Below are 27,500 nucleotides of genomic sequence, written 5' to 3' on the forward strand. Positions count from 1 at the left end.
TTAACACTATCAGAAGAACATTTGATTTAACAATGCATTCAAAAACATTTTCAGTCTTCATTACTTTGTCTCATGCAAGTTTTTATTAGTTCTTCCTTATTTGACTTTACTTGAAAGGTTTTTGTCACCTGTTCAGTGTTTGTCTCAAATCTTTGCTAAGCTTACGGACCTTGCCCTTCTCCATAAAAACACGGTTGGTTAATGATTATTCTTCTGCTGGTAGTGTATATGCCAGTTGTGCAGTGCACTGCAAAAAGTCAGTGTTCAAAAACAAGAAAAAAATAAGTAAAATTCGAGGTATTTTATTTGAACTAAGCAAAATTATCTGCCAATAGAACAAGAAAATTCGGCTTGTCAAGACTTTCCAAAACAAGTAAAATTAGCTAACCTCAATGAACCCAAAAATACCTTAAAATAAGTATATTCTCACTAATAACAAGTGCACTTTTCTTGCACTGCAAAAACTGAAATCTAAGTAAGATTAAATATCTAAAATAAGGGTGATATTTGCTTCTTTTCTGTCTGATAAGATAATTCTTCTCACTAAGCAGATTTTATGTTAGAGTGTTTTACTTGTTTTAAGTGTTTTGGTCCTAAATGATCTCTGTAAGATATTACAGCTTGTTGCTGAGATTTGATGACCTATATTGAGTAAAACATGCTTGAAACTAGAATATCAACTGTTGCAAAGCTGTGTCATCAACACTCACAAGTATAAAACTACCTTTTTAAAGTAATAATTTCTTATTTCAAGCATAAAAAAAAAATCATGATGCCGAGCGCATATCATTATGTCAAGATAATGGCACTAGCATTTACTTAATTTAAGAATATTTTTCAACATATTGAGCAAAAAGGTCTAATTTTTTTTTTCTACCAAGAAAAGTGCACTTATTATTAGTGAGAATATTTCTATTTTGAGGTATTTTTGGGTTCATTGAGGTTAGCTAATTTTACTTGTTTTGGAAAGTCTTGACAAGCCGAATTTTCTTGTTCTATTGGCAGATAATTTTGCTTAGTTCTGGGGTGTCCAAACTTTTTCCACCGAGGGCCGCACACTGGCAAATCAAAGCAAGCGGGGGCCATTTTGATATTTTTTATTTTAAAAACCAATACAATATATGTATAACAAATATACATTCAGGCCTCCACTCAGGCTTGATCCCAGAGGACCCCAAAGGGTTTTGGTCAAAAAAATATTAAAAGTGTGTCATTATTCAGTATTATTATTTTTATTATTATTCAAGTTTTAAATCTCTAGATCAACATTAGGTCTATCTGTAAATATAATGTTTTTAAAGATTTAAGTTTTATGCTCTTTTTGTCATGTTTTTTTTAATGGAAAAAACATAAAATATGCAATATTTTCACCCAATAATTCTTTTAAGTGGAATATTTGAGATCATATAATAATTTGAGCCTTAAAAAGGTAAATAACTCATAACACCATTGATTTTAATTCATTAGTATTTTTTGAGCAATGACACTTAAAAACAAATCACACTAAAATTATTGGGGATCCAAAAGGGGTTAAATTAATTAAAGTGTTAAAAAATAAATTATACATTTTTTTTACTGTTTACTTTTAACACAATAATCTCGAGATCAACTTCAGATCTATCCGTCAATTATAAGTTTTTTTGTTGTTTATGTTTTTTGTTTGTTCGTTTTAGGCCTTTTTAAAAAAAAAACAGGTCAGTTTTTTATATGGCAAACACAAAATATGCTACATTTACCCCTAAAAATATCTCAAAGTGGAATATTTAACGTGACGTAATTGGAGCCTTTTGAATAGGTAAATAATTCATAATGACATTGATTTTGATTCATTATTATTTTTTAAAGAAAGAAACAGCCTGCATGGCAGCTTTGTGTTATTAGAGTAAACTTTGCAACATTTTCTTGTTACATTTCCGCTGTTTGCTCTTTTATACCACTTTTTACGTTTTAAAAATGTTTCAATCGTATTTTTTAAATGTGCCGTGGGGCCGTTAAAAAATGACCTGCGGGCCGCAAATGGCCCCCAGGCTGCACTTTGGACACCACTGGCTTAGTTCAAATAAAATACCCTTAATTTTTGTTTTGTTTTTTCTTGTTTTTGAACACTTGACTTTTTGCAGTGTGATAGAATAAAGGAGACATTTTTGCTCAATATGTTGAAAAATATTCTTAAATGAAGTAAATGCTAGTGCCATTATCTTGACATAATGATATGCGCTCGGCATCATGATTTTTTTTTTGATGCTTGAAGTAAGAAAATATATCAATGATGAAATCTTAACATTGCAAAACATGCCAATACGGCCGGGTTAACTTATAAAGTGCAATTTTAAATTTCCCGCTAAACTTCCGGTTGAAAACGTCTATGTATGATGACGTATGCGCGTGACGTCAATGGTTGAAAGGGAAGTATTCGGACACCATTGAATCCAATACAAAAAAGCTCTGTTTTCATCTCAAAAACAGTATTCTGGACATCTGTGTTGGTGAATCTTTTGCAATTTGTTTAATGAACAATGAAGACTGCAAAGAAGAAAGTTTTAGGTGGGATCGGTGTATTAGCGGCTGGCTGTAGCAACACAACCAGGAGGACTTTGACTTGGATAGCAGACGCGCTAGCTGACGCTAGCAGACGCTCTTGCCGCCGCTAGCCACCGACCGCACGGATGATCGGGTGAAGTCCTTCGTCCTTCCGTCGATCGTTGGAACGCAGGTGAGCACGGGTGTTGATGAGCAGATGAGGGCTGGCTGGCGTAGGTGGAGCGCTAATGTTTTTATCATAGCTCTTTGAGGTCCCGTTGCTAAGTTAGCTTCAATGGCGTCATTAGCAACAGCATTGTTAAGCTTCGCCAAGCTGTGAATTATTAACCGTGTAGTTACATGTCCATGGTTTAATAGTATTGTTGATCTTCTGTCTATCCTTCCAGTCAGGGATTTATTTATTTTGTTTCTATCTGCACTTGAGCCCGTTGCTATCACGTTAGCTCCGTAGCTAAAGAGCTTCGCCGATGTATTGTCGTGGAGATAAAAGTCACTGTGAATGTCCATTCCGCGTTCTCGACTCTCATTTTCAAGAGGATATAGTATCCGAGGTGGTTTAAAATACAAATCCGTGATCCACAATAGAAAAAGGAGAAAGTGTGGAATCCAATGAACCCTTGTACCTAAGTTACGGTCAGAGCGAAAAAAGATACGTCCTGCACTGCACTCTAGTCCTTCACTCTCACTTTCCTCATCCACGAATCTTTCATCCTCGCTCAAATTAATGGGGTAATCGTCGCTTTCTCGGTCCGAATCTCTCTCGCTGCTGGTGTAAACAATAGGAAAATGTGAGGAGTCCTTCCTCCGGTGACGTCACGCTACTTCCGGTACAGGCAAGGCATTTTTTTTATCAGCGACCTTTATCGTCGTTGTTCTATACTAAATCCTTTCAGCAAAAATATGGCAATATCGCGAAATGATCAAGTATGACACATAGAATGGATCTGCTATCCCCGTTTAAATAAAAAAAACACAATTTCAGTAGGCCTTTAAATGCTTTGTCAATGTCCTTAAAAATGTGTACACTTTATTGCAGGGCTATTTAACTGCAAGTTTATTTCAAAACTTGGGAAGCAAATTCCTGAAATTACTAGAGTGCTCCCATTATATAGAGGAACTTGGACCACCGTTTACACGCTCACAGTCGGGGGGGAATCAAAGGTGTCATAAAAGACAGCAGTTTATTGTCACAACTGCGCAGATTCTGCCTCTCAAGATGAGAAACTTTACATAGCCGAAAGTGTCCAAAGAATGTGTCATCCTGATTTATTGTTTTATCCTGTCTCCCTACTCCCCACCAGTCCCCTACTTCCTCTCCTCCTCCACCACCTCCCTCCTCCTCCTCGTCCCGCCCACGATCCTCACAACTTTTCCCTCCAAACCGGTTCAGCTCTGACCGAGTGACACAATATCTGTCTGAGATAAAGACGACAGTACCCAGAATCCCCCAGAACTTGAAAGGCCTGAGAAGAGGGGTGAGCCAGGAAGTATAATTGTGACCTTGACATATCTTAGAGGCTGTGTTACCTTGATGACTTAGTGGTTTTTAACTACAGGATGTCTGCAGGTCATGAAAAGGCGTTTTTTAAATCATTAAGTGATGCTTACAAAATAAGCTGCGGCAGTCAGCATTGTTTCAAAATGCTACTTTGACTTGATGACACTTGCAAACACCCTGCTGTAGTCTGTCTTCTCCACTTATCTATTTTGTTCTTCTTTGGTTTCTATTCTGTCTGTGTTTTCCTCTCCAATTATGAATGGGACAGATTTCTGCCAGACTCACAAGAAGGAAGGCTGGCGATTGACCATTTGTGTGAGGGATTTTTACGGGTTTCTGGTTGCAGTGGTGATGTCTCCGTAACATCAGATGTGCCGTGATGTTGTGTGTCTTGCAGAGTTTGCGTTCGGGTGTGTTTGTGTGGCCTAGTTCCAATGACAGTGCTTTGTTACACACTTAACAAACACAAAAGACAAAGCTTTTTCTTGGGCTTTAGCTTTTGTCATATGTGTTGAGTGGCTCTCAGTTGAAGAAACTTGAAAAAAAAATGCTTCCCAGAGCAGTGACTCTTATATCTCATGTGGAAAAATACAGCAGAGCATTGCAAAAATGTTCTGCGTGAATTCATGATAAAGGTCAGAACAAGTATTACTTTACTACATCATCAATCAAGAAGTCTAAAATACAATATATTTTCTATTGAAAATGGGAAAATCATTTACGGAACATGAAGTATTCGAGTCACACATCTGGATGAAGAGCTGATCTGGTTGCTGGATTTTGACTTATAAACTATATGGCTACCTCACATCTAACCAGAATCCTTTGTTGTCTGCTTGCTTTTGCTGGATTTGGTAATGTTTTACGGCCCAGTGGTCTGTCAAGATGGTAAGTGTGTGTTTAGACGATAGCCTTCTAGACATCCAACAAATTAGCCTGCAGAATAAAATACATAATGTCCCAGGTAGAATTGTATTTATTTTCCTCAACATATTGATGCTGTTTTTGAACCCATAAAAACGCACCTAAATTAATCATGTGGCCACAATTATGTTACATTTTTTATTGTCCCCGACAGACTAGATCTTACCAATCTAGGTCTATGAGCACCAACTGATGAAGCCTACTCAACAACAGTCCAGTTGCGATCAATTGAATGCCCTGAGACTAACATAACATCACAACAATCTTGTAGAACAACATCGGTTTACCATGGGATGTAATTATGTGCATTCTAGTTAATATTATATGTTTGTATTAATTATTATTAAATATGCATGGATGACAGTTGATTTGATTTGATTTTTGATTTTTATTAAGGATCCCCATTAGCTGCTTGCCACAACAATCCACTAGTCTTCCTGGGGTCCACAAACTCAATACAATTACAAGTAAAAGCATATAATTATAACTACACAATACAGAAAAAAATAAAAGCATCAATAAGAAAACAAGCAAACAATTTACAGTCACAGAATAATAATAACACTTGAGTTTATTACCCACAAGAGTAAAATTTTCCCCTAGTGTATCAATACAATTAATATTGGTCTTGTTTTAGTCATTATTAATTTATTATGAATAATCATTTTCATTTATTATTTTGTACTGTTATTTATGACAGTAATAAATAACACATTAAAATATCTAAGAAATGTCTGTGATTTTATACATTTTCTGATGTGAAATTAATCAATGCATAATAATCGTGAAACCATGATTATTACTCCTACAGTCAAAATCTATAATCATTGCAGGTTGTACCATGAATTGATTAACGTGGACCCCGACTTAAACAAGTTGAAAAACTTATTCGGGTGTTACCATTTAACGGTCAATTGTACGGAATATGTACTGTACTGTGCGATCTACTCATACAAGTATCAATCAATCAATCAATGCATCCCTACTACAGACCACTGCATCATATCTGTGTCAGGACTAATTTAATCCTAGGGAAGAAAGTGTCATTTCTCTTCATAACAGTTTTTAACTTGTCTTTTCACCAGGCCCCATCGGTGGAGGACTACAGCCACTTACCCCCTGAGCAGAGGAGGAAGAGGTTGCAGCAGAGAATTGACGAACTCAATAAAGAGCTCCAGAAAGAGATAGATCAGAGGTTGTGTACTTACCCATTGTTTTTTTAGTCCCTCACACAATCATACAAATGTTGTGTTTGATACTTTCATCAACATCTTCTGTACGGTTATTGGCTTTTATTGCAAAGGTAGATACTAATTAGATGATGAAAGGTTTTATAGATATACATTTGTTGCAGGATTAATATTGTACAGATATACACAGTCAACAATGCATTCTTTTTCCTTGTGCGGAGTCTGCTCATTATCAGTTTTCCATTACATCGCTTTGATTTTTCCTTTGCTAGAGATGCCTTGAACAAAATGAAGGACGTGTATGAAAAAAATCCACAGATGGGAGACCCTAACAGCCTGCAGCCTAAAATATCAGAGACTATGTGCAACATGGAAAGGCTCCGTTCTGAAATCCACAGACATGAGGTAAAAAGACTGGTTAGAATAGGACTTTATTGTCATTGCAACAAGTACAACGAAACTATGTTTTCAGCACAAACCCGTTCAAGATTAGACAAACAAACAGTGTACAGGGTTACAGAACAGTAACGCTGACGGGTCGCCACGAGGCGCCCCGTAAAACGTGGGGAAAAGGTAAAACGCTGGGGAAGAAGATGAGTAAAAAAAAATACTATTTAGACTGGGGTCCTAAGGGGGCCCAGTCTGGAGTGGGAAAAACCTCCATGCCATGCACACATAAACATGTTACATATAATCACGACAACTCGCAACAGAGGGGGGGGGGGGGGGTTGGGACCCTGGAGGTCGACTGCTGCTATGAAGCGCTGCCAGCCGTCCATCACCCCGAAGCGGAATCAAGCGGTGGAAGGCGTGGGGTGGGGGAGGAGGTGTGTGTGTGTGTATATGCCCATTGTCTTGGGTGTGTTGATGTAGTGTCCATAGGCCTGGGGCCGTTCTGCATGCAAGCAAACGTTTGACTCCAGGTGTCGTTGAGGAGGGAGGAAGTGTAGACAAGACAAAACAAAGAAAGCAAGCAGGGAGAAGAAGGGAGCGTAAAAAAATGTGACCGCCCTCACCAGAGGCAAGACAGAAAAGGTTAAGGCTTTTAAAGTATTATCTTCTCTTGAAAAGTCTTACTTTCCTTCTTGAGCTCAATGTATGGTGCCTCGGATGTGTTAACAGCACCATCTACTGGTGAAATGTGCAAAAACGTTGATCATGCGGTTGTGGTGTCGAGGAAATTTTCTGACCCAAAGCAAACACTTGCTCTGTTGACAGACTTGGTTATCTGAGGTGGAGGGAAAGCAGAGCTCCAGAGACAGGAGGCACAGTGCTGACAACCACCATCACACTCCTCAAGGCAGAGAGAGGTAACACCCTTCTTGAACGTTACAATTCACCTGTCTGTGAGTGATAACATAGATGCAGAATAATTGAGATAAATGTCATACATTTGAAATGAATTATATCTATGTAATTGTGTTGCCATAACACCTCAAATGTATTTGAGAGTTGTTCCAAGAAACAGAACTAAAAATTAGATAGGACAATTAGAGACTCAATGCAGTAAATTAACAGAGTATTAAAAATATTTGTATGCTTTTATGTGCTATTATTGTAATATAACGGTATGTAATTGAATCTGGATCTTAATATAGAAATTGTATTTTCCGTACAATTGACTTCTGCTAGCTGACTACATTTTTAGGTTCAACGTTCAATCAAAATGCAAAGCAGCATGTTCAAAAACAAATCTCTCTTCCACTATACATTTCTCATTAGCCCTGAAGGCAGTTATACGGAAGACACCAGTCAGGAGCATCACTCACCTCAATTCCACTCCAGTCCCCCTCAGCCCGGACAGCCCAATGCTGACCCCCTCGAGTTTGATGATGAATTTGATGACGATGACCCGCTGCCGGTTATTGGACACTGCAAAGCTTTGTACGGCTTTGACGGTAAGCATGCATATTTCCATACTATATGTCAGGTTCAAACACTGATGACATCTATTAAACAAGACAAGAAGCAAGGAATTAAACAGAGACAGAATTAATTGTACTCCTGTACAGTCTCCATCACGCTCTGGCGGAAGATTGTACGCCTCCTCTGTTATTTGGACTTTCCCTGATTACATGGCAACCGCTGTTTCTAAGGGACGGGGGTCGTGAACAGCCATCGCCTTTTATTACAACAGCTCAAAGAAAAGGTCGTAAAACAGTTCAAAGAAGAGGTCGCCTTTAGGGGAGTCATGCCCTGCTTCCTCTTCGCTTTGTAGATCTCGGGTCAAGACAATATCTTTCTGTTGATTACAATACATGAAAGAAACAGAACACCTTCATGTTGCTTCCCATCCTACACAGTGGAGTTTTACAAGCCGTCTGCTTGGTAGGATTAAAGACAGCTTTTGTCTTCTCGCCGGGAACTCATTGAAACACAAAGTTTTGTGATAACTTAGATACAATTATTCTAACACTATATATTGTTTGATGGTAGTGCGGGGTGCCTGACTAGAAGCACCTGTACATTTTGTAGTATTTATTTATTTTCCATGCTGTTCTGCAGGCGCATGTGTAGTAAGACTTTGTAAAAAAAACAAAACTCAATTTAAACACCACATGACTATATACACTATATTGCCAAAAGTATTTGGCCACCCATCCAAATGATGAGAATCAGGTGTCCTAATCACTTGGCCCGGCCACAGGTGTATAAAATCAAGCACTTAGGCATGGAGACTGTTTCATTTGTGAAAGAATGGGCCGCTCTCAGGAGCTCAGTGAATTCCAGCGTGGAACTGTCATAGGATGCCACCTGTGCAACAAATCCAGTCGTGAAATTTCAACTGTCTGCTTTATTATAGGAAAATGGAAGAGTTTGGGAACAACAGCAACTCAGCCACCAAGTGGTAGGCCATGTAAACTGACAGAGAGGGGTCAGCATAGTGCAAAGACTTTCTGCACAGTCAGTTGCTACGGAGCTCCAAACTTTATGTGACCTTCCAATTAGCCCACGTACAGTACGCAGAGAGCTTCATGGAATGGGTTTCCATGGCCGAGCAGCTGCATCTAAACCATACATCACCAAGTCCAATGCAAAGCGTCGGATGCGGTGGTGTAAAGCACGCCGCCACTGGACTCTAGAGCAGTGGAGACATGCTCCTCAGAATACAGCACTAGAGCTGTCCTCTTATAGGAAGCTTCACCACTTAAATGTTAAAGCAAATCCTGCATCTTCTGTGACATTACTGAAAACTGCTATTTAGCAGTAATGAAGTTGTCTGCTACTCCAACTACCATATATAGAAGGATGGAAATCACTTAGGCATCTTCAGAATGGATCTGACTATCATTTAAAAAGGCCCCCTAAAGGTGACTGTGTAAACAGAGCGATGTCCCCATTAAGTAAGCATTGCCAGAACACACACACACACACACACAAACCTTTTGAATGTCAACACTGGGACACAACTGCGGTAAAGATCGGCTTGGCTCGGCAGCTCATCAGTTGAAAAAGGAAAATATCGGACCGGGCCCCGATCATAGGATCTCTATGTACGTCTCTACCGAAAACATTTTGTATGATCATTGGATTACATGAAGTAGGTATCACTTGTCCGTTACCATATATCTCTGTGACATGTTTGTTTTTCTTCTTTTGTTGTAGGTCAGAATGAGGGAACCTTAGTCATGGCAGAAGACGAGGTGACTATTCATGTTTACATTTTTTTCCCGCCTTACAGTACCATTACTGTGGAAAATTGGGCCACTACAATTCACACACAACACATCTGCAAACTAGGGATGTCCCTATCAACATTTTTGGCCTCTGATCCTGATCCGATTTTTGGGGGTGTCAGATCTGATCTATTTTCGAGTCCCGATCTGATACTTTGTCGAAATGTAAGGGTTTGATAGCATGTTACTAAAGTAAACACAATAACAAATTTAGCAAAACCTTGTTCTTCTTCAGTTCTGCATTTGTATTACAGTGTTTCCCACACATTCATTTATTTGTGGCGGCCCGCCACGAAAGAATTACGTCTGCCACAAATAAAAAATACAAATAAAAACTTTTTTTTTTTCTTTTTTTTGTCCTGTTTAGCTTCTCAGGCAAATCATATAGTTGATGTAGATGCCCATATATGCTGTTCAGATTTACTTTACAAAAGAGAAGTGTAGGATACTTCTCTTGTTGCCTTATTTGTATTTGACCACTACTGTTTTCTGTTTATTTGTTACTGACTGTGGCAGGACACCTCTGCCTCTGTTTCACTTTATGTTGCTGGTAAATAATATGGTTGTAGTAGTAGGCCAAAGTTAAATTATTTAGTATGCACTAATTAAAGGGGCAGAGCTTTAAGAGACGTTTTAGCTTTTATATTTTATAAGATATATTTTTTGTAAGAACCACAATTAATAAATATATTTCAGTGAATAACTTATTGTTCAAATCTGTATATAAATATGTACATAAAGTGTTGTAATTATATTGTAAAATGGATGGATGGATGGATGGATGGACGGATGTTTAAAACAAAACTGTTATTATTAATTAGTAAAATGATTCCCGGGCGCGGCGCCGCTGCTGCCCACTGCTCCCCAAGGGGATGGGACAAATGCAGAGGACAAATTTCACCACATCTAGTGTGTGTGTGACAATCATTGGTACTTTAAGCTTTAATTAATCTTAAGTATACATTTTTTTAGCCTTTGTAGAGAAAATCATATCATTGTAGTAAATTATGCAAATTACTCGATGATGTCATGGTGGACACGCCCAAAGCCACGCCCATAGCCACGCCCCCACCACCACAGGTATCTTGGCAGTTTATGGGAAACACTGTATTATTAAATCACATTTCAAAACACATCTTTTTAAATTTGCTTTTACAATTCTGATTGTTTTTGATTTGTATTGTGGGATCCAACATTTGAATTTATTATATAATTTTAATTTATGCTTTGAACTTTATAAAGTGCTTATAGGTACTTAGAAAGGCACTTGCAATTGTGACATTATTATTAATGTACGGCCTTAAAAATAATACATACAATAAATATATGACAACCATTCCTTTTCAAAGGAATCAAGACAATTTTATAATTAATGTTTTCAATATCACTAATGCTGGAAATATAAAACGGATATTTCCGAGTTGCTTGACAGTCACTTCTTTGATCATTATCTTGAAATTGTCATTATAATGTGTCTGTTGTTTGCTAACTACCCGACCTTTCACACACTTTTCTGCAGGGGCGGTTTTAGCTATGGCCCACATAGGAAATGGTTCAGGACAGCATTTTCTAGGGGGCACCACAAGAATGCAGTGGAATGGAAAAGACCAGTCCCTGATTAGGCAACAAATTTTAGACTTAGACTTAGACTTCCTTTTTATTGTCATTCAAATTTGAACTTTACAGTACAGATAAGAATGAAATGTTGTTGCATTAGCTCATGGTACACTGCAAAAACTGAAATCTAAGTAAGATTAAATATCTCAAATAAGGGTGATATTTGCTTATTTTCTGTCTAATAAGATAATTCTTCTCACTAAGCAGATTTTATGTTAGTGTTTTACTTGTTTTAAGTGTTTCGGTCCTAAATGATCTCAGTAAGATATTACAGCTTGTTGCTGAGATTTGATGACCTATATTGAGTAAAACATGCTTGAAACTAGAATATCAACTGTTGCAAAGCTGTGTCATCAACACTCACAAGTATAAAACTACTTTTTTAAAGTAATAATTTCTTACTCCAAGCATGAAAAAAAAATCATGATTTTGAAACAAACTTTGCTGTTTTATTTTCAATGAAACAATAGAAAATACTTAGACTTAGACTTAGACTTCCTTTTTATTGTCATTCAAATTTGAACTTTACAGCACACTTTACGTACTCATATAGTAGTACAGTTGGCACAGTACAGTAAACTGACAGTTCATATTTAAACATGTAACATGTGACATTTCAAACAATTTTGCACATTCAGGTAAATTCTTCAAAATTACAATAAAACATTTTTTTGGCCACGGGCCAGGCTGTATATATGCGCACTAATTGACTGAAAGAGCACGCACTTGGCGCAATGATGTCATGTTGTCGATGAAAAAATGCCTTTTTAGACAATATGATTTGCCTGAGCGGCTATGAGACCCCGAGAGTAACAAGCGGTTGCCTTGTTGCCTTTCCATTAAGAACAATACATTAGTTTTAAGTATAAGTTTGCTGGTTTCAAGAAATTTAATGCCGAGCGCATATCATTATGTCAAGATAATGGCACTAGCATTTACTTCATTTAAGATTATTTTTCAACATATTGAGCAAAAAGGTCAAATTTTGTTTTTCTACCAAGAAATGTGCACTTGTTATTAGTGAGAATATACTTATTTGAAGGTATTTTTGGGTTCATTGAGGTTAGCTAATTTTACTTGTTTTGGAAAGTCTTGACAAGCCAAATTTTCTTGTTCTATTGGCAGATAATTTTGCTTCGTTCAAATAAAATACCCCTAATTTTTGTATGTTTTTTTCTTGTTTTTGAACACTGACTTTTTGCAGTGTACTGCAGGATAAAAAATCAATAAGGTGCATATATAAATAAATAGATTACTGTACAGATAAATATATTGCACTTTTGCATATGCATCCACATTTATGGATGTATGATTATATTGTCTTTATATTCCAGCGAGTCACTTTGTTTTTGGGGGGAATTTAGGGGCTTATTATGATGCGTTCAAGAGTCTTAAGGCCTGAGGGAAGAAGCTGTTACAGAACCTGGAGGTTCTGCTACGGAGGCTGCGGAACCTCTTTCTAGTGTAGTCTATACATTATTGCAGTCTAACATCTCGGAATTGCAACTGCATGCAAAGTTGACTGTGTAATACTTGCAAATGAGACTCGGAAGTGTAAGACATCAGGTTATAAAAAACTGCACAGCAGAGTTGCGGCTCACTGTTAAATGTTAAATAGGAAATGAGATTTAAATGATAAACACATTAACATTTAATGAATACATATAGAAGTACCAAAAATTGGTACTGTTGAGTACCGGTATCGATTCCAACACTGCAAAAAGTCAGTGTTCAAAAACAATTAAAAAAAATTAAAAAATGAGGGGTATTTTACTTGAACTAAGCAAAATTATCTGCCAATAGAACAAGAAAATTCGGCTTGTCAAGACTTTCCACAACAAGTAAAATTAGCTAACCTCAATGAACCCCAAAATACCCTAAAATAAGTATATTCTCACTAATAACAAGTGCACTTTTCTTGGTAGAAAAAAAGAGACATTTTTGCTCAATATGTTGAAAAATATTCTTAAATTAAGTAAATGCTAGTGCCATTATCTTGACATAATGATATGCGCTCGGCATCATGATTGTTTTTTTTCATGCTTGAAGTAAGAAATGATTACTTTAAAAAAGTAGTTTTATACTTGTGAGTGTTGATGACACAGCTTTGCAACAGTTGATATTCTAGTTTCAAGCATGTTTTACTCAATTTAGGTCATCAAATCTCAGCAACAAGCTGTAATATCTTACTGAGATCATTTAGGACCAAAACCTAATTTATTGTTTCATAATGGAAAGGCAACAAGGCAACCGCTTGTTACTCTCGGGGTCTCCTAGCCCAGGGGTCGGCAACCTTTACCACTCAAAGAGCCATTTTGGCAAGTTTCACAAATTAAAGAAAGTGATGGGAGCCACAAAAAAAATTTACAATTTAAAATGAAAAACACTGCATACAGAGCTTAAATGCTTTGTGCTATATTAACCAGGGGTCTCCGACACACGCACCGGCACGCACTTTAATGTGGACATTTGATGTTAGTGCAGCCCGCGAGTTTTGAATGAATGGCGCTTGATAGCGTCATACTTGCCAATCCTCTCATTTTTCCCCGGGAGACTCCCGAATATCAGAGCGTGATGACACCGCCCTCTACAGTCTGCCCTAACAGTGTACCTGCTTTACCACACGTAAGTGACAGCAAGGCGTACTACCTCAGCAACCACACATCTTACACTGACGGTGCCAATACCCAGAATCCCATGCAGCACTAACTCTTCCGTACTAGTTCAGCAACCACACATCTTACACTGACGGTACCAATACACATCTGACACTGACGGTACCAATACACATCTTACACTGACGGTACCAATACCCAGAATCCCATGCAGCACTAACTCTTCCGCTCAACCAACGCAAGGAGAGGGGGGGAGGGGTTGATGTGTGGGGGGGTTGTGGTAGCGGGGTGTATAATCTAGACCGGAAGAGTTAGGACTGCATGGGATTCTGGGTAATGGTTGTGTTGTGTTTATGTTGTGTTACAGTGCAGATGTTCTCCAGAAATGTGTTTTTCATTCTTTTTTGGTGTGGGTTCACAGTGTGGCGCATATTTGTAACGTAACAATGTTAAAGTTGTTTGATACGGCTACCGTCAGTGTAAGCTGTGTGGCTGATGAGTAAGTATGCTTTGCTGTCTCCTGTTTGTGCGATTAATAACAACATGCAACATGCGGCTGGACTGGCACACTGTATGTAAATGCAATAGGAGACAATTACTGCAGTGCAATCAGGGCACGCCCTTTATCTAGTATTTATAGTCTAAATAGGATTATTTTTTCCCTGGGAGTTATTTATGAGAGACACTGAGATCCATAAGTCTCCTGGGAAAATCGGGGGGTCGGCAAGTATGTAGCTGAGCCGCATCAGAGTGGTCAAAGAGCCGCATGCGGCTCCGGAGCCGCGGGTTGCCGACCCCTGTCCTAGCCGCTCAGGCAAATCATATTGTCTAAAAATGCATTTTTCCATCGATAACATGACATCATCGCGCCAAGTGCGTGCTCTTTTTAATTTTCCTGAGGGAACTCTCCTGGAGGAATCAATAAAGTACTATCTATCTATCTCTTTCAGTCAATTAGTGTGTATATATATATATATATATATATATATATATATATATATATATATATATATATATATATATATATATATATATATATATATATATATATATGTATACATACATACGTATACACAGCCGGCCCCCGGGCAAAATATTTTTTATTGTAATTTTGAAGAATTCATCTGAATGTGCATGAACTATTTCTGTTCAAAATTGTTAGAAATGTTAAATGTTTAAATATTAACTGTCAGTTTGCTGTACTGTGCCAACTGTACTACTATATGAGTATGTGTTTTCTATTGTTTCATTGAAAATAAAACTGCAAAATCCATCCGTTTTAATTATGAGACAAAATTGTGTCAGTCATGATTTTTTTTTTTATGCTTGAAATAAGAAATTATTACTTTAAAAAAAAGTAGTTTTATACTTGTGAGTGTTGATGACACAGCTTTGCAACAGTTGATATTCTAGTTTCAAGCATGTTTTACTCAATATAGGTCATCAAATCTCATCTTACTGAGATCATTTAGGACCAAAACACTTAAAACAAGTAAAACACTCTAATATAAAATCTGCTTAGTGAGATGAATTATCTTATCAGACAAAAAAATAAGCAAATATCACCCTTATTTGAGATATTTAATCTTACTTTGATTTCAGTTTTTGTAGTGAAGGTACTGGGAATTGGTACCGTATTGGTTTGGATGTAAAAGGTGCCCATCCCTACTTGGTGATGTGGGTTAATGTGACTTTTATGCCATCTGCTGGCATACATGTATAAACTTTTGTGGGAACCAAAAATATTTATGATATGCCTAATAATCGGGTCAATACTGAATGAACCACTTTAACCAAAAAGTGACTTAAGCTTCCATAACCCGGCAATTTCATCAACTGCTTCCCTCTTGGCCTGCAGGTCCTATATATCATTGAGGAGGATAAAGGTGACGGCTGGACGAGGGCCAGGAAGCAGAGTGGCGAGGAAGGTTATGTCCCCACCACCTATGTAGAGATCACCATGGAGAAGAACTGCAAAGGTGCTGTCACCTATATCTGAAGCTCTATGTGTCCTCTGTCCTACGAACCATCTCCTTTTCATTCTTGCCACGCATGCCCTTTGTTCCTCAAGATGACATGGAAGACGGAACGTGTCTGTTCATCTACATCAACAGTCACGCATTTGTCTAGTTTGTGTTTTCTTCTTCTCGTTGTTGCCCTCACCCTATAATCACTCATCCATGCATCATAACTGTGGAACTGATGCTACCGTGGTGAGTGTTTGTAATGCTTTACCATATTGTATGTACATTGCTTCTTATTGATCACAAAGTGTTAAAAGATTTTTTTTACATAATATATTAGAAACAGTCGTTTTTTTTTAGTTGTCAACAATTTTCTTGATCCTGTCTGTTTTTTAACCTGGATGTGTTTTAAAGTCGTTGATTTTAATGCTGTATGAATTCACTTGTTAACTTAATTTGAAATGTCTTTCTGATTTCTGAATGTTTGTGTACCGTATATATACAGTACATGAACATTTTATTTTTGTCTTAATACATTTTGTTTTCTGTGCCATCACAGGAAATGTAATCTTATCGTGTTGCATTTGTAACATACCCTCATTTCTAACCCACCTATTTTTTTGGACACCGTTTTTATATTGGCCAGCACTATTCTATAAGCCACTTTGAAACATGAAATATTTACACAGGCACTTGTGTTCATTCACAAATTTAACAAAATGGTGCCTGTAACCCAACATACAGTCATTGAACACTATCTTCATCCTTCTCCTGCACACTGGAGTCGTCTTCTTTGTTGTCGGAGTTGAGGGACCCGTCCGGTGTTTTACATAATCATTTTAAATAAGGGTCTTGCACAGGCCTGGGCAATTATTTTCACTCGGGGGGGCCAAATTTAAAGACAAAAATGTGTCTGGGGGCCACTATATCTATTTTTAGGAAAACTAATACAAAACCTCACAATAAAGTCTGATTGAATGCTAAAAAATGTTATGACAGGCCGCCTTAAAGGCCTACTGAAATGATTTTTTAAAATTTAAACGGGGATAGCAGATCCATTCTATGTGTCATACTTGATCATTTCGCGATATTGCCATATTTTCGCTGAAAGGATTTAGTAGAGAACATCGACGATAAAGTTCGCAACTTTTGGTCGCTGATAAAAAAAGCCTTGCCTGTACCGGAAGTAGCGTGACGTCACAGGTTGAAAGGCTCCTCACATTTCCCCATTGTTTACACCAGCAGCGAGAGCGATTCGGACCGAGAAAGCGACGATTACCCCATTAACTTGAGCGAGGATGAAAGATTCGTGGATGAGGAACGTGAGAGTGAAGGACTAGAGTGCAGTGCAGGATGTATTTTTTTTTCGCTCTGACCGTAACTTAGGTACAAGGGTTTATTGGATTCCACACTCTCCTTTTTCTATTGTGGATCACGGATTTGTATTTTAAACCACCTCGGATACTATATCCTCTTGAAAATGAGAGTCGAGAACGCGAAATGGACATTCGCAGTGACTTTTATCTCCACGACAATACATCGCCGAAGCACTTTAGCTACGGAGCTAACGTGATAGCATCGTGCTTAACTGCAGATAGAAACAAAAGAAATAAGCCCCTGACTGGAAGGATAGACAGCAGATCAACAATACTACTATCAGGAGACACCGAACCAACCTGTAACCACACGGTTAATGCTGTGCCGCCTGTCGAAGCCTAGCAATGCTGTTGCTAATGACGCCATTGAAGCTAACTTAGTTACGGGACCTCGTCAGAGCTATGATAAAAACCTTAGCGGTCCACCTACGCCAGCCCTCATCTGCTCATCAACACCCGTGCTCACCTGCGTTCCAGCGATCGACGGCGCGACCAAGGACTTCACCCGATCATCGATGCGGTCGGCGGCTAGCGTCGGATAGCGCGTCTGCTATCCAACTCAAAATCCTCCTGGTTGTGTTGCTGCAGCCATCCGCTAATACACCGATCCCACCTACAACTTTCTTCTTTGCAGTCTTCATTGTTCACTAAACAAATTGCAAAAGATTCACCAACACAGATGTCCAGAATACTGTGGAATTTTGCGATGAAAACAGAGCTTTTTATATTGGGACACAATGTGTCCGAATACTTCCGTTTCAACCATTGACGTCACGCGCATACGTCATCATACATAGACGTTTTTAACCGGAAGTTTCCCGGGAAATTTAAAGTTGCACTTTATAAGTTAACCCGGCCGTATTGGCATGTGTTGCAATGTTAAGATTTCATCATTGATATATAAACTATCAGACTGCGTGGTCGCTAGTAGTGGCTTTCAGTAGGCCTTTAAAAACGGAATGGAATTTTATTTTTTTCTATGAACGATAAAACCCTGAATATTAACAACGTATGAACGTCACACCCCCTCTCAATCGACATATTTTACAATCAAGCCAAATGCAACAAAAATGCAACAAACACAGCGAAATATGAACGTAAAGGGTAAAAAAAACCCAAAAACATCTACAATCTGATACATCTGATATATCACTAAGCCTTAGACCTTTCTTGTAAAAATCTCCTTCCGCGTCTGTCCCTGACACCCACATTTCAGGCTCTGGAAACACTCTGTGGAAACGCTCCCCACCCACACTGCTTGGTGCCTCGTCTGACCTGCTGTGACGTAGATTACCATAGTAACTAGTAGGGTTGTACGGTATTAATATAGTACCGCGATACTAATGAATCATATTCAGTACCATACCGCCTCTGAAAAGTACCGGTCCGCCACACCCTAAGATTTTTTGTTAAAATAAAGCCAATAATGCATTTTCTTCTGGTCACCTTTATTTAGAAAAGTATCGAAAAGTAATCGAAATAATATTGGTATCAGGACAACACTAGTCACTAAAATATCATGCAAAAGCGCAGATTCCAACCATTGAAATATGTTGTATAGTTCAAGGCTTATGGTCATTTCCATCTTAAAGATCTAAAAAAAATATTTGGGAATGTCCGGCGGGCCAGATTGAAAAGCTTAACGAGCCGCATGTGGCCCCCAGGCCTTAATTTGTCCAGGTCTGGTCTAGCAGCAGCAGCCTGGAATATGTGCGTGATCGAATACACCAGTTGTAAAGCTGAGGTGCCTACTTAGAAAATAACGGTTACAATTAGCACTCGACTCAAAACCCTTGAAACACTACAATAGTACCTCAACTTTTCAAGCTTCATTGGTTCTGTCATGGAGCTCTTAACTCAAAACACTTGTATCCCAAATCAATGTTGACTTCAAACTCACTTTCTTCCTCGCCATGGTTGAAAAACAAAGTTATTACCCTCTTTAGCTACTGTATGTACCACTGTACTGCATGTTGAAATAGTATAGGTTTTCTTTTACAAACCCCAAAACCAGTGAAGTTGGCACGTTGTGTAAATGGTAAATAAAAACAGAATACAATGATTTGCAAATCCTTTTCAACTTATATTCAATTGAATAGACTGCAAAGACAAGATATTTAATGTTCAAACTGGAAAACGTTATTTTTTTGCAAATATTAGCTCATTTGGAAATTGATGCCTGCGACATGTTTCAAAAAAGCTGGCACAAGTGGCAAAAAAGACTGAGAAAGTTGAATGCTCATCAAACACTTATTTGGAACATCCCACAGGTGAACAGGCTAATTGGGAACAGGTGGGTGCCATGCTTGGGTATAAAAGCAGCTTCCGTGAAATACTCGGTCATTCACAAACAAGGATGGGGCGAGGGTCACCACTTTGTCAACAAATGCGTGAGCAAATTGTTGAACAGTTTAAGAAAAACCTTTCTCAACCAGCTATTGCAAGGAATTTAGGGATTTCACCATCTACCGTCCGTAATATCATCAAAAGGTTCAGAGAATCTGGAGAAATCACTGCATGTAAGCAGCTAAGCCCGTGACCTTCGATCCCTCAGGCATCAAAAAGCGACATCAGTGTGTAAAGGATATCACCACATGGGCTCAGGAACACTTCAGAAACAGTAACTACAGTTGGTCGCTACATCTGTAAGTGCAAGTTAAAACTCTACTATGCAAAGCCAAAGCCTTTTATCTCGATATAGCTCGGTTGGTAGAGTGGCCGTGCCAGCAACTTGAGGGTTCCAGGTTCGATCCCCGCTTCCGCCATCCTAGTCACTTCCGTTGTGTCCTTGGGCAAGACACTTTACCCACCTGCTCCCAGTGCCACCCACACTGGTTTAAATGTAACTTAGATATTGGGTTTCACAATGTAAAAGTACTTTGAGTCAGTAGAAAAAAAGCGCTATATAAATATAATTCACTTTTATCAACAACACCCGGAAACGCCGCCGGCTTTGCTGGGCCCAACCTCATCTAAGATGGACTGATGCAAAGTGGAAAAGTGTTCTGTGGTCTGACGAGTCCACATTTCAAATTGTTTTTGGAAACTGGACGTCGTGTCCTCCGGGACCTTCGATCCCTCAGGCTGTACTGCATCAACAAGCTACATCAGTGTGTAAAGGATATCACCACATGGGCTCAGGAACACTTCAGAAACAGTAACTACAGTTGGTCGCTACATCTGTAAGTGCAAGTCAAAACTCTCCTATGCAAGGCGAAAACCATTTATCAACAACACCCAGAAACGCAGTTGGCTTCGCTGGGCCTGAGCTCATCTAAGATTGACTGATACAAAGTGGAAAAGTGTTCTGTGGTCTGACGAGTCCACATTTCAAATTGTTTTTGGAAACTGGATGTCGGACTAAAGAGGAAAAGAACCATACAAATTGTTATAGGCGCAAAGTTGAAAAGCCAGCATGTGTGATGGTATGGGGGTGTATTAGTGCCCAAGACATGGGTAAATTACACATCTGTGAAGGCACCATTATTGCTGAAAGGTACATACAGGTTTTGGAGCAACATATGTTGTTATCATGGACGCCCCTGCTTATTTCAGCAAGACAATGCCAAGCCACGTGTTACAACAGCGTGACTTGGCAACTTAAGCTGTACATCAAGCAAGAATGGGAAATAATTCCACCTGAAAAGCTTCAAAAATGTGTCTCCTCAGTTCCCAAACGTTTACGGAGTGTTGTTAAAAGGAAAGGCCATGTAACACAGTGGTAAAAATGCCCCTGTGACAACTTTTTTGCAATGTGTTGCTGCCATTAAATTCTAAGTTAATGATTATTTGCAAAAAAAAATCACGTTTCTCAGTTGGAACATTAAATATCTTGTCTTTGCAGTCTATTCAATTGTATATAATTTGAAAAGGATTTGCAAATAATTGTATTCAGTTTTTATTTACCATTTACACAACGTGCCAACTTCACTGGTTTTAGGTTTTTGTAGTTTATTCCTTGCTTCAATTCTGACGCAGCAACATGTGTGTGTGTGTATGTGTGTGTCCTGGTATGGTTGTGTTATGTTAACTCGATCTCTCCTGTGTATGACTGTGCAGGTTCCTGAGGGCTGCAGGGTGGCCAGGCGATTTGATTTGGCCGGTGGAGGGCTCTTGCTGATTGCTGAATTTTGGTGGTGGGGGTGAGCACGAGAGAGACGAGAAAAGGAGAGAGGTAGCGAGGGGAACTAGACGAGCAAGTTTGCATGTCTGCATGCTCACACGTACATTTCCAATGCAGCATTCTGGCTTTTGAAAGCTTGTCGGCTGAATTAGTGAAATAGTGTCGGAGGTCCTACCTAACTCCACGGGACTTCTGTAAAGCCGGTTTAAAAAAAACAAGTTACTGAGTCTGCATAGTATTCTTTGATTGGCAAGAGAAAGTTAAGGTACACAGAAAAGCTGTAAACTAATAGTAAGCGGAAAGATGCTGTTTTGATGCTCTATTTTTGCATTCTAGCTATTCTATACTTGAGTTGGATACAAAAGTCCCAACAAATCTTTACTAATTCTCAGGCTGTTTTTTTAACCCTAATATATTTTTGTTTAGCATTTAAAAAAAAAAAAAAAAAAGAATTATAAAAGAAAACACGTTTAATATATTGCAAGGTTAGTAAAGCTTTGAGCATTTGCTGCCACTAACAAACATCAAACTCATTCCTTATATCGTCATCTGTGCTCTGTTGGTGATGCCTGCCCTGTCTGAGCCACTCTGGTCCTCACGCCCGCCTCCTAAGTCGCATGCCCTTAACATGTCATACATGTGTGATTGTTTGCAGCATGAGTTGTATGTACCATCTACCGTCAGCTCACTGCTCCTCTGGCAAGATAGCAGGACTATCTTCTTCCACCCCCCCTCTCTCTATGATCTTTTATTTTCCCCCCTCTGGTGTGGCAACTCCACCCTCTAACCAGCAGGTGGCAGACTTTCTTTCCCAAACTGCATCTGAGTTCTTGAATAACAGCAAAAGGATTGCAGTGTTATTCCCAGCAGACTCTGCCTTATTTTTGTTTTTTGTACCGGACACTTCAATTTTCCATGTTCCTCCCCATTAAATCAATTATATTTGTGAATGTGATGACCGCGTCACACATGTACCAATGAGCAAAACACACATCAGTGTGTGTACAGTCGTGGTCAAAAGTGTACATACACTTGTTAAGGACATAATGTCATGAATTTTGGTTCTTTTATGAATTTATTATGGGTTTACTGAAAATGTGAGCAAATGTGCCGGGTCAAAAGTATACATACAGCAATGTTAATATTTGCTTACATGTCCCTTGGCAAGTTTCACTGCAATAAGGCGCTTTTGGTAGCCATCCACAAGCTTCTGGCCTCACTGTCAGGTTCAAACACTGATGACATCTATTAAACAAGACAAGAAGCAAGGAATCAAACGGAGACAGAATTAAATTTGGCTCAATGAGGAGAAACGCGTACACCTGTGCCCTTGTATAGTCTTCCATGCTCTGACGAAAGATTGTACGCCTCCTCTTTTATTTGGACTTTCCCTGATTACATGGCAACAGCTGTTTCTAAGGGAAGGGGGTCGTAAACAGCCATCGCCTTTGATTACAAAACAGTTCAAAGAAAAGGTCGTAAAACAGTTCAAACAAGCGGTGCCTCTCCGCTTTGTAGATCTATTTCTGTGGATTACAATACATCAAGGAAACAGAACACCTTCATGTTGCTTCCCATCCTACACAGTGGAGTTTTACAAGCCTTCTGCTTGGTAGGATCAAAGACATCTTTTCTCTTCTCACCGGGAACTCATGGCAACACAAAGTTTTGTGATAACTTGGATACAATTATTCTGACACTCACCTTTTGTCCTCCAAACATATTGCTGGGTATTGTGGCCAAACAGCTCCATTTTTGTTTCATCTGACGCCACATGGACAAAGATAAGACCTTCTGGAGGAAAGTTCTGTGGTCAGATGAAACAAAAATGGAGCTGTTTGGCCACAATACCCAGCAATATGTTTGGAGGAGAATTGGTGAGGCCTTGGGTCTTGGGCACAGTTGGGTGTTCCAACAGGACAATGACCCCAAACACACGTCAAAAGTGGTAAAGGAATGGCTAAATCAGGCTAGAATTAAGGTTTTAGAATGCTGAAGAAACAAGTCCCTGTCAGGAAAGCAACACATTTAGCTGAACTGCACCAATTTTGTCAAGAGGAGTGGTCAACAATTCCACCAGAAGCTTGTGGATGGCTACCAAAAGTGCCTTATTGCAGTGAAACTTGCCAAGGGACATGTAAGCAAATATTAACATTGCTGTATGTATACTTTTGACCCGGCACATTTGCTCACATTTTCAGTAGACCCATAATAAATTCATAAAAGAACCAAACTTCATGAATGTTTTTTTGTGACCAACAAGTATGTGCTCCAATCACAAAAACATAAGAGTTGTAGAAATGATTGGAAACTCAAGAGAGCCATGACATGATGTTCTTTACAAGTGTATGTACACTTTTGACCAGGACTGTACACCTCATCGGTGCATGTGTGACATTAGTTTTAAATCATTATGTAGATATATTAACATCTTTTGTTCAATGTCACGTGGAATGTGTTTACGTGGTGATCGTGTCTAGCCGTGTGTGTTTGATTGACAGTCTTCAGGAGACAACAAGGCTCCAATGGAACCGATGCACTTTGCCCTGAGAGACTAATCCGATGAAGTGTGTTCTCCACAACTAAAAGTGATTTTTATATCTCCTTCGATTATTTTGTACTCCATTTTTTTGTAATGACTGTCAAAAACAATACTTTGCATGATTTTACTATCAAGTTTGAAACAATGCTTCCGGTGTTTTTGAACCACTTGTGTGTCTTTTCAGGCATCTATTGATCTATTGTCTCCCAAGGTAATCAAAATATGATGTGACCACGCCTTAACTATTTCTTTTTCTTGTATTATTGAGAAACTGTGAAATGTGCAGAATGATGCTGTAGAAAGATGCTATTTAAACACCCTTAATCTATATTAATACATCAATCTATACTTCCAATACCAATCAATTTAACGTTAAGCCTATACTTGATTTTCTTGCAAGCCTGTTTCCCAGTGTGAGAACCTTTCAATTTACGCAATTAAGGCCAGCAATTAGGCTGATGAGGTCATGATACCAGCAATAAACAAACTGAGATAAAGAGGCCTTATACAGTTGTGCTCATAAGTTTACATACCCTGGGAGAATTTATGATTTCTTGGCCATTCTTCAGAGAATATGAATGATAACACAAAAACCTTTCTTCCACTCATGCTTAATGGTTGTGTGAAGCTATTTATTAGCAAACAACTGTTTTTATTACTCTTTAAATCAAAATGACAAAAGAAAGTACCCAAATGACCCCGATCAAAAAGTTTACATATCCCAGTGACTTTGATCTGATGACATGCACAAAAGTTGACACAAACAGGTTTGAATGGCTAATCAAGGTTCCAATCCTCACCTGTGACATGTTTGTTTGTAATTAATGTGTGTGTATAAAAGGTCCGTGAGTTTCTGGGCTTCTGACAGACCATTGCATCTTTCATCCAGTGCTGCACAGATGTTTCTGGATTCTGAGTCATGGGGAAGGCAAAATAATTGTCCAAAGGATCTGCGAGAAAAGGTAATTGAACTGCGTAAAACAGGAAAGGGGTATAAAAAGATATCCAAGGAATTGAGAATGCCAATCAGCAGTGTTCAAACGCTGATTAAGAAGTGGAAAATGAGAGATTCAGGTAGACCAGCAAAGATTTCAGCCACAACTGCCAGGAAAATTGTTCGAGATGCAAAGAAAAATCCACAAATAACTTCAGCTGAAATACAGGACTCTCTGAAAAATGGTGGTGTGGCTGTTTCATGATGCACAATAAAGAGGCACTTGAAGAAAAATGGGCTGCATGGTCGAGTGGCCAAAAAGTTCAATTTTGGTCTCATCGCTCCAAATTACTTTGTTCCAGAAGTTTTGAGGCTTGTCTCTGTGCTGTTTGGCGTAATGTAAGCGGGATACTTTGTGACATTTGCGCAGAAATGGCTTTCTTCTGGCGACTCGACCATGCAGCCCATTTTTCTTCAAGTGCCTCCTTATTGTATATCTTCCAATTTTCCTGGCAGTTGTGGCTGAAATCTTTGCTGGTCTACCTAAATCCCTCATTTTCCACTTCTTAATCAGCGTTTGAACACTGCTGATTGGCATTCTCAATTCATTGGATATCTTTTTATACCCCTTTCCTGTTTTATGCAGTTCAATTACTTTTTCTCACGGATCCTTTGACAATTCTTTTGCCTTCCCCATGACTCAGAATCCAGAAACATCTGTGCAGCACTGGATGAAAGATGCAATGGTCTGTCAGAAGCCCAGAGACTCACTGACCTTTTATACACACACATTAATTACAAACAAACGGTCACAGGTGAGTATTGGAACCTTGATTAGCCATTCAAACCTGTTTGTGTCAACTTTTGTGCATGTCATCAGATCAAAGTCACTGGGGTATGTAAACTTTTGATCAGGGTCATTTGGGTACTTTCTTTTGTCTTTTTGATTTAAAAAGAGTAAACACAGTTGTTTGCCAATAAATAGCTTCACACGACCATTAAGCATGAGTGGAAGAAAGGTTTTTGTGTTGTCATTCATATTCTCTGAAGAATGGCCAAGAAATCATAAATTCTCCCAGGGTATGTAAACTTATGAGCACGACTGCACCACTGCATGTCTGGGAAGGTGGTTACATATAAATGTTGCCTACTTTTTGGATTATATTGATACAAACTGGCCTGTTTGATGGCTTTAAAAGATGCTTTTACACCAGGGGTGTCAATGGGATTGAACAAAAAACCCAACATGTAAATTCTTCGAGGTATCAAATACCTCCTTTGTCATGTGCACGTATCAATCCAGTTCTAACTCAACAAACTGTAAGAAACTGCGGTAAAAAACTATTCAAAAGGGTTAAGTTTTCTGGTTTTTGACAGACATTATGGGGGAGTAAGGGTGCCATATAACCATGTGTTCGAAGCAAAAGACATAAAACAGCAGGTTTTAAGTTTCATTTGGTTCGAGGGAGAGGAGCCGCTCTTGCTAGTCCTAACAGAATTGCTATTGTGACATCCAGTGGACACATTTAGAACATCCATCTTCTTCCGCTTATCCAAGGTCAGGTCACGGGGGCAGCAGAGAAGCCCAGACTTCCCTCTCCCCAGCCACTTCGTCCAGCTCTTCCCGGGGGACCCCGAGGCGTTCGCAGGCCAGCCGGGAGACATAGTCTTCCCAATGTGTCCTGGGTCTTCCCTGTGGCCTCCTACCGGTCGGACGTGCCCTAAACACCTCCCTAGGGAGGCGTTCGGGTGGCATCCTGACCAGATGCCCAAACCACCTCATCTGGCTCCTCTCGATGTGGAGGAGCAGCGGCTTTACTTTGAGCTCCTCCCGGATGACAAAGCTTCTCACCCTATCTCTAAGGGAGAGCCCCGCCACCCGGCAGAGGACACTCTTTTCGGCCGCTTGTACCCATGATCTTGTCCTTTCGGTCATAACCCAAAGGTCATGACCATAGGTGAGGATGGGAACGTAGATCGACCGGTAAATTGAGAGCTTTGCCTTCCGGCTCAGCTCCTTCTTCCCCACAACGGATCGATACAGCGTCCGCATTACTGAAGCCGCCGCACCGATCCGCCTGTCGATCTCACGATCCACTCTTCCCTCACTCGTGAACAAGACTCCGAAGTACTTGAACTCCTCCACTTGGGGCAGGGTCTCCTCCCCAACCCGGAGATGGCACTCCACCCTTTTCCGGGCGAGAACCATGGACTCGGACTTGGAGGTGCTGATTCCCATCCCAGTCGCTTCACACTCGGCTGCGAACCGATCCAGTGAGAGCTGAAGATCCTGGCCAGATGAAGCCATCAGGACCACATCATCTGTAAAAAGCAGAGACCTAATCCTTCAGCCACCAAACCAGATCCCCTCAACGCCCTGACTGCTCCTAGAAATTCTGTCCATAAAAGTTATGAACAGAATCGGTGACCACGGGCAGCCTTTGCGAAGTCCAACCCTCACCGGCAATGCGGACCAAGCTCTGACACTGATCATACAGG

The 27,500-nt window shown here is 39.4% G+C and overlaps 1 protein-coding gene across 4 annotated transcripts in view; it reads left to right on the forward strand.

Annotated features, from left to right (window-relative positions):
- fnbp1l (formin binding protein 1-like) overlaps positions 1–22,561 on the forward strand; it is a 157,853-nt gene extending 135,292 nt beyond the window's left edge. Inside the window, exons 10-17 of one of the 4 annotated variants that reach the window (XM_062028530.1) lie at positions 3,843–4,016; positions 6,049–6,158; positions 6,426–6,558; positions 7,372–7,463; positions 7,876–8,051; positions 9,760–9,797; positions 15,921–16,041; positions 21,462–22,561. In XM_062028530.1, the coding sequence (XP_061884514.1) occupies positions 3,843–4,016; positions 6,049–6,158; positions 6,426–6,558; positions 7,372–7,463; positions 7,876–8,051; positions 9,760–9,797; positions 15,921–16,041; positions 21,462–21,469 (852 nt within the window). In that variant the 3' untranslated portion in view covers positions 21,470–22,561. Of the gene's footprint in view, positions 1–3,842; positions 4,017–6,048; positions 6,159–6,425; positions 6,559–7,371; positions 7,464–7,875; positions 8,052–9,759; positions 9,798–15,920; positions 16,772–21,461 lie in introns of those variants that run through there. The other 3 variants (XM_062028532.1, XM_062028529.1, XM_062028531.1) reach the window with 3 other exon arrangements.
- Positions 22,562–27,500: the final 4,939 nt, after the last annotated feature.

Source organism: Entelurus aequoreus, linkage group LG19 (genome assembly GCF_033978785.1).
Source record: "Entelurus aequoreus isolate RoL-2023_Sb linkage group LG19, RoL_Eaeq_v1.1, whole genome shotgun sequence".
In the NCBI taxonomy this organism is placed as follows: Eukaryota; Metazoa; Chordata; class Actinopteri; order Syngnathiformes; family Syngnathidae; genus Entelurus; species Entelurus aequoreus.